The 7155-nt window shown below is 61.3% G+C and overlaps 3 protein-coding genes across 3 annotated transcripts; 1 reads left to right on the plus strand and 2 right to left on the minus strand.

The window, feature by feature from the left end:
* SPRG_03445 (CMGC/CDK/CRK7 protein kinase) lies at positions 1 to 1851 on the plus strand. Its single transcript, XM_012342039.1, has 7 exons — positions 1 to 428; positions 475 to 556; positions 603 to 693; positions 739 to 1184; positions 1230 to 1360; positions 1405 to 1530; positions 1575 to 1851. The coding sequence occupies exons 1-7, from the start codon at positions 19 to 21 to the stop codon at positions 1807 to 1809; spliced, it is 1521 nt and encodes a 506-aa protein (XP_012197429.1). The 5' UTR covers positions 1 to 18; the 3' UTR covers positions 1810 to 1851.
* A 33-nt stretch (positions 1852 to 1884) lies between these two features.
* SPRG_03446 (hypothetical protein) lies at positions 1885 to 3081 on the minus strand (the record flags this gene model as incomplete). The annotated part of the gene is made up of 2 exons (XM_012342040.1): positions 2303 to 3081; positions 1885 to 2259 (listed from the first exon to the last, which is right to left on the minus strand). The coding sequence occupies exons 1-2, from the start codon at positions 3053 to 3055 to the stop codon at positions 1885 to 1887; spliced, it is 1128 nt and encodes a 375-aa protein (XP_012197430.1). The 5' UTR covers positions 3056 to 3081.
* A 1062-nt stretch (positions 3082 to 4143) lies between these two features.
* Positions 4144 to 6758, minus strand: SPRG_03447 (hypothetical protein; the record flags this gene model as incomplete). Its single annotated transcript, XM_012342041.1, has 11 exons — positions 6475 to 6758; positions 6325 to 6430; positions 6214 to 6280; positions 5999 to 6169; positions 5578 to 5955; positions 5337 to 5532; positions 5083 to 5288; positions 4993 to 5034; positions 4832 to 4940; positions 4718 to 4788; positions 4144 to 4671 (listed from the first exon to the last, which is right to left on the minus strand). Exons 1-11 carry the CDS (start codon positions 6701 to 6703, stop codon positions 4144 to 4146), a joined length of 2103 nt encoding a protein of 700 aa, XP_012197431.1. The 5' UTR covers positions 6704 to 6758.
* Between the last annotated feature and the right edge of the window lie 397 nt (positions 6759 to 7155).

Genomic DNA, 7155 nt, shown 5'->3' on the forward strand with positions numbered 1-7155 from the left:
CGCAGCAGCAGACGCGCGATGGACAGCGAAACGCCGCCGCCGCCGCCGCCGCTGCCAGTGCTGCCCGTCGAGGAGCCTCCGCGCATGGATCCGCCTCAGGCGCCGGCCGTCGACGCAGAGAGCCCGCCGCCGCCACCGCCCGCCGACACGCCGCCACCGCTGCCTGTCCTGTCCCCATCGCCGCCGACCTCCAACGGCGTCGGCAGCTCGCCGGACGTGGCGGGTCATGTCTCGCGCATGGATGATGGCAGCGCGTCGGCTGCTGCCAATTACGACCCGTTGTCGTCGCTGCTGCCGTCGAAGCCGACGCAGAGCCCCGGTCATGCGCCCAAGGTCGATGCCAACCCGCCGACGAACGCGGCGCGCGGCTACATGGGTCTCATTGAGAACTACACCATCATCGACAAGGTCGGGTCGGGCACGTATGGGTACGTGTTCTGAGCTATCGCGTCGTCTCACGCTACGTGCGAACAGGGAAGTGTACAAGTGCCAGCACAAGATCACCAAGGACATTGTAGCGCTCAAGAAGCTGCGCCAAGAAGTCGAGAAGAATGGGGTGTGTGCGTGGCGGCGATGTACCCTCTCTCACGCTGCAGCGCTAGTTTCCGATCACGTCGATCCGCGAGATGCGCATCTTGAAGCAACTCAAGCACCCGAACATTGTCGAGCTCAAGGAGATCGTGTCCAAGCAAGGTACGCGCTGCGTGCTAGCACAGTGCGTGCGTGACATGCGGATAGAGGCGCCCAAGGACGGGAAGAAGCCGCCGCTGTACTTTGCCTTCGAGTACATGGAGCACGACCTCTCGGGGCTCCTCAACCACGAGAAGGTGCCCCGCTTCACGCGCACACAGGTGCAGTGCTACATGCGGCAGCTGCTCACGGGCGTCGCCTTCATGCACGGCCACAAAATTATGCACCGCGACATCAAGGCCTCGAACCTCCTCCTCAACAACGAGGGCATGCTCAAGATCGCCGACTTTGGCCTCTCGCGCTTCTGGAACGAAGTGAACGCCAAGGGCGGGCGGTACACGAACAAGGTCGTGACGCTGTGGTACCGCCCGCCCGAGCTGCTCATGGGCTCGCAGTCGTACGACTACTCGATCGACATTTGGTCGGTCGGCTGCATCTTCGCCGAGCTCCTCCTTGGGCGCGCGCCCATGCAAGGCCGGAACGAGCTCGAGCAGGTGCGCGCTCACTTGATACGCGGATGCGGAGCGAAATGCGTGTAGCTGCAATGCATTTACGGCCTCGTGGGGGTGCCCACGAAGGACAACTGGCCCAACTACGACAAGCTCCCGAACGCCAACGTGTTTACCCCCGACGCCAAGCACGTACACCTGCTCTCCGATCGCTTTAAAGAGTACGACCTCGATTCCGCAATCATAAGGTCTCAGAGCCGTCTAGTCATCCCCCGGCGACTGTCGACCTGCTCGCCAAGATGCTGACGCTGGACCCAGCCAAGCGCATCACAGCGCTCGACGCGCTGGACCACGACTACTTTTGGAAGGTGCCGACCTGCAAGCCCCGCGAGTACGTGGCGCTTGGAAAGACTGTAGCATCGGTTTGACGACTAGGCTGCCCAAGTTTGTCGTCGCCTCGACGCACGAATACCAGAGCAAGAAGCGCCAGCAGGAGGAAGCCAAGTACGACGCGCCGTCCAAGCGCCACCACGGAGCGATGGCAACGGGCCGGTCGTCGTACGCGCAGCCCCCCGCGTCCCGGCGCCTGCACCAACCGCCGCCGCACGACCGTAGTACGTACGCGCGGTCGCACCACGGGCGCCGCCGGTCCAACTCGCGCGAGCGCTAGCCCAAGGATGCGAGTAAATATATAATAAATCATCTTTCTCGTACTTTGGATTCTAGCAGCAGTGGATATAAGTTATTAGACGGCCATGACGGAGCTCAAGCGCAAGAGGTCCTCGACGCTTTGGACCTTGACCATTGTCTCTTCTAGCATCGAGGCCATCTTGCTGTAGGCAGGTGGCAGCGTCTCCAAATCGGAGCCTGTCGACGACGTCGAGACGTAGTGCAGGTCGTGCTCGTCGTCGGCGGTTGGCGTCTCTGGCCGCAGAAACGTGAGCTTGCACGTCACGTTGGTCTTCTTGAGGAACTTGCAGATCGTGCCAAAGGGAACCGTTGCGACGCTGATGCCGTTGACGGCCACGAGCACGTCGCCTGTCCGCAAGGCGTCCACGCCGAGGGCCTCGCTGCCGCCCGTGAAGCGCTTGATGCGCGCGCCAATGTCACTCTCATCGCCCTCGAGCGCCATCCCGAGGCGGTCGCCGGGGGTTCCAGAGCACGCTGTGGGTAGGCGATGCAGCAGGCGCGGACCGCAACGCTGCGCCAAGCTGCGCGAGCTGCCCCGTCAGGTCGCGCAGGTCGCTCGAAATGTCGTCGATCGCATCGTCCGACTCGTGTGCATCCAGCGACGCGAGTGACGCCGAGCTACCAACGTACGACGGCATCGTTCGCTGACTGTCAAACGCGCTGTGCGAGCTCATCGTCGACGCTTGGCTCGGGCTCCGCCGGCTGCGCGCGTAGCTCTTGAGGTTGGTCTCGACCGACTCGGAGCGCGGCAGCGACAAGATGGAGCCACGCCGGTTGAGGCTGCTGCCAATGCTGCTCATGCGAGCGCCGAGGCTGGCACGGCGGTCCGGGAGAGACACTGATTTTTTCAGCACGTTGACGCTGTGCTCGGGCAGGCGGTGCTTTCGTGCGAGCCCGGCCGGGAAGTAGCCGTCGCCGCTCTTGACAAAGACGGCGTCCGGGCACGCCTGCACGAGCACGTTGAGATGCAGCGCTGGCAGCTTGTTGGAGATGGCCACGTGGAGCGGGAGCATGCCCGAGAGGTTCTTGGTCTCGCACGCTTCGGGAAAGACCTTGATGAGCAGCTCGAGGATGCCAAGGGGCACCGCGGGCTCGGTCACCGCCCAGTGCAGCGGCAGCATGCCAAACTCGTCGGCCACCATGATTGAGTGCGGGAGGTTCTCAGCGAGGTCGGCGAGCTCGGCCCAGTCGCCCTCCTCGGCGCGCTGCAGTGCCAGTTGGTGCATCGCGATGTGGGCACGGAGAGGCAATCTCGGAAATGGAAAATGCTGAGAAAAGCGCGAATTGGGTGCAAATTTTAACGCATCCGGATAGTAAGCCACCGGATACAGCATGCGTTTTCAAGGAATATTCGTTCTCGAGGGTTGAGAGCCTGCTGCGCGGTCGTCCCTGAAGCCTTCATGCCTTCCAAGTACGGCCTTCGAGTGCGTTGTGCATCAGACTCGAAACGAAGCGCAAAATGGGCCGAGTCAGGTGTCAGTCCGACCAAGGAACGTGATAATATTTGACGGCCGTGGTGAATACGTACCACGCCCACTGTACGAGAGTTGACGCCGATGTCTAGGCCTAGGACAGGCGCACTGTAGCTCGGTAGATGACCGTGCTGGAAGCTGCCGGCAAGGCGTCAAGATACTAGAGTCGTTGCATCATCGCAGTCACCAGTGCGATCGGAATCAGGATTGGGACACGGTGGTATGCGTTTATAGAGGTGATTGCGGCGAATCATCCGGATAGAAGTGATGGGCGTGCCACCATCTGCAGCGAATATGTCGGGAGTGAGTCACGAAGGGTACCGCGGGCTTTCTTTGACGAGCAGCACAGCGACGCAGCTCCTTTGGGGACGACTGCGGCGCTGTCGCACGTATTCCTACGGCTTCATCGCGTCGGCTCAGCGCGAGTAGCTTCTTGAGTAAGGCAGTCGAGCCTGTGGTCAGCAAATTGAACGGTCGTCAGGCCTCAAGAAGTGCAGGTCGCGCCACCTGACGCACGATTGGCCACTCTCAAGAGGGTGACATGCACGATCCTTCGCGCGCCAAAAAAGAAGCCACCGAATTCCTCGCCCAACCACAAACATCAATGGTCCAGGTCGAGCAAGGGACAAGGGAAAACATATAGTATCTTGGACGATGGCTCGGAGGACATCAACATGAAGATGAACTGTACTGGTATAGGCAACTTGATGGTCGTCGGAGCCACTCTACTGCGCGAAGGCGCGGAGACGCTCGTCGATCCATTGCATGTGCGCGTACTCGAGCTTCTTGCCACTGGCTTCGCGCACATAGAAGACGAGGATCGCCGCGGCGCTACAGCACCATCAGTTCACGCACACATAAGAAATGAGAGATCCGCACCGGCCGAGGATGATGGTGGCGAGAATGACACCGAACATGGCGTCGAGGGACATTTGGAGCATGCCGCTCTGCACGAGCATCTGCAGCTGCATCGGCGACGACGTGCTTGCGATGATGAGCGACCGGGACATGAGGGCGGGGGCGCTGCCATAGTAGCACCAGTACCAGAAGCTCCACATGTCGCCGTACGAGACGCAGATGCCGCTGAAGAGCAACCCGGACCCGAGGAGGAGGAAGACGACGCCGTAAACGGGCGGCATGCTGTTGGAGAGCGCGCAGGCAAAGCAGATGAGCGACTGCCACGCCGACGTGCCAAGGATGAAGATGAGGTAGAGCGTAAAGATGGAGCGGACCGAGAGGTCGTCCCACGAGTGGCCAATGAGCGCGACGCTGAGGAGCAGGACCGAGTTCATGACGGCTTTCGGCGTCTCGATCAAGAAGAGCGCGTAAACGTACGAGTAGAAGCTGATCGCGTTCGACTTGCGCTCCATCTGCGGCGCCAAAATGAACGAAACGGCGAAGAAGACACGTGCCTACCTCGAGGAGCGGCCGCTCGATGAAGTACTCTGGGATGATCTCGAGGTACTCGAGCACCATCCCGTACGCTCCTATTGCCACGTCATATACGTCATAAATATCGAAGGGTCGTACCGATCGTGAACATGAGCATCACGTTCTGGTACAAGACGCCGTAGTCGCGCAGCACGAGCTTGTCCGTCGCCGAGATCGTCGGGTTCTGCATCAGCTGCGTCATGGGCGACTGCAACAACACAGTCCAATGAGCTGTATGCAGGAGGGCGAAGAAGCCGTACGTAAGAGAAGGCCGTCGTGATGATGATCGCGACCAATAGCGTCTACGAGCATCGACTCGTCGCTCTTCGGTGGCGTACAGCGCGGCTTACCTGGAGATTGCGGAGGAGGACGTCGATGCGCTTGGTGTACACGCGGCTGTACCGGCGCTCAAAGCACGTCCACGTCTGGACGTGGAGCCACGACTGCTTGGGCGTCTTGTAGCTCGTGTTGTCGTCGTCGCGACCGTACCGAGCGAGGGACCGCATCATTTGCTGGTACAAGTCGGAGGCCTGCCACTGCGCCAGAAACGGCGACGCTACATGCTCGATACGTTGCGCGCATGTGGACGATGTGTGGAGAGTACCAGAGTTGGCCACAAGCTCCACCTGCTGCGTCGCCTCGCGCTCCGGGTCGAGCCCCAGCGCGTCAATGATAAAGTCGGCAGGGTTGTCGTACGACTCGGGGCGACGCGGCAGCGTCGGAATGCCACTTAGATGGCCGACGACTTCGGTCTGCGGGCCGCAGTAGATGGCGCACCCCCCTTTCTCCATGAGCAGCACCTAGGTTCGATGGTGTCGCACTGCAAGAAACTATTGCCGTCGTACGTCGTCGAAGAGCTGGAAGATCTCGGCCCGTGGCTGGTGGATCGTCGAGATGACCGTGAGTCCTTGCGTCGACGCGAGCTGCGCGAGCATTTGCACGAGGAGGAGCGACGACGTGGCGTCGAGGCCGCTCGTGGGCTCGTCCAGCAGCAGCACCGACGGCAGCCGCAGAAGCTCCGTCGCGATCGAGAGGCGGCGCTTCTGGCCGCCCGAGATGCCTTTGATGCCGCTGACGAGGCCTCCAATCGGTGTGTTGGCGGCGTCGTAGAGCTGGACGATCTGGAGCACCGTGTGGACGCGGCTGATCTTCTCGCGCAGGCTGAGCGTGTCGGGAAGGCGCAAGTAGGCGGAGAAGAGAAGGCTCTCACGCACCGTGAGCGTCTACAAACGCTTGAGACGCGTTTGGAAGGTCCTGCAGTAGTACCTCGATGAAGGTGTCGGTCTGCTCCACGTAGCCTTGCGACGACATGAAGGTGGCAAAGTCCTTGGGCGCGACGCGGGCGTTGTTGAGGAGGCGATGGCCATAGTACCGCCCCGAGTAGACGCGGCCGCTCAGGAGGTTGAGGAGCGTCGTCTTGCCCGAGCCCGACGCGCCCTACGCGCATCATAAGACGCAGGCGCGAGCCGCACGAGGCGCACCATGATGGCCGTGAGTCGCTGCGGCCGGAACGTGCCCGAGACGTCGCGCAAGATCTGCTTCTCCGATCTACGCCGCGCCGTCGATACCTTTCGCTAGAATGAGATGCATACCCGGCGCCGTCGGCGGCAAAGTACGAGAGGTACGCGAACGAGAGCGTGTACGCGGGCAGCGGCCCCGTCGCGTCCAAGGCCAGCGCCTTGTGCTCCGTCTCTTGCTCTATGCACGGCTGACGGGCTAGTATGCGACGGTATTGATCGTACCGAGAAGGGCAATCTCGGCGCGGACGCAGACGTGGAAGCGGTGGCTGCGGTGGAAGGCGTAGACCGAGAAGAGGCAGATGACGAGCACGACAACGAACGAGACCGCGAGGAGCCCGTCGCTGAACTGCGTCTCGACGCCCGCGAGCGCCGACGTCGCGTCTTTAAACACGAGGAGCGCCTGGTCGACGTGGCAGTTGGCGAGCGCCAGCGCGTTCGCGAGCTGGTCCATGTCGTCGTCTCTTGGATCGTTTTTCCAACTGACGCCTCTTTGGTCCAGGCGAAACGACGCGATCTAAGATCTGAGGTCACGTGAACCCATCTCGATTTCGAAGGATCTGCTGCACGCAACCGCGGTGTTCTTCCAGTGGCTACGCTACATCATGGCCCTCCATGCAGCGCTGCCTGGTTGCCGGCTCGGAAGATGGAGTGCGGACAAGTGGAGCATACCAAAAGGAAGAAAGTGAGGAAATAAAAGTAATCTAATAGGGTTTTAGTATGGGCGAGCCCGACACTAGAGCAACACTACGCAGATTGCATTTACTTCTTCTTGCCGCCCTTGCCGGCAGCCTCCTTCTTGACGACGCCGTGGATGACACCGACGGCGACCGTCTGGCGCATATCACGGACGGCGAAACGCCGAGGGGCGGGTACTCCTGGAACGACTCGACCGTCATGGGCTTC

Source organism: Saprolegnia parasitica (assembly GCF_000151545.1).
Source record: "Saprolegnia parasitica CBS 223.65 unplaced genomic scaffold supercont2.9, whole genome shotgun sequence".
NCBI lineage: Eukaryota > Oomycota > Saprolegniomycetes > Saprolegniales > Saprolegniaceae > Saprolegnia > Saprolegnia parasitica.

What these genes read in the sequence shown, in the direction of transcription:
- SPRG_03445 (XM_012342039.1), top strand. Translation starts at nt 19, where the DNA reads ATGGACAGCGAAACGCCGCCGCCGCCGCCGCCGCTGCCAGTGCTGCCC. An exon ending in GTCGGGTCGGGCACGTATGG is followed by an intron (nt 429 to 474) that starts GTACGTGTTCTG and finishes ACGTGCGAACAG; the next exon opens with GGAAGTGTACAAGTGCCAGC. An exon ending in AAGAAGTCGAGAAGAATGGG is followed by an intron (nt 557 to 602) that starts GTGTGTGCGTGG and finishes CTGCAGCGCTAG; the next exon opens with TTTCCGATCACGTCGATCCG.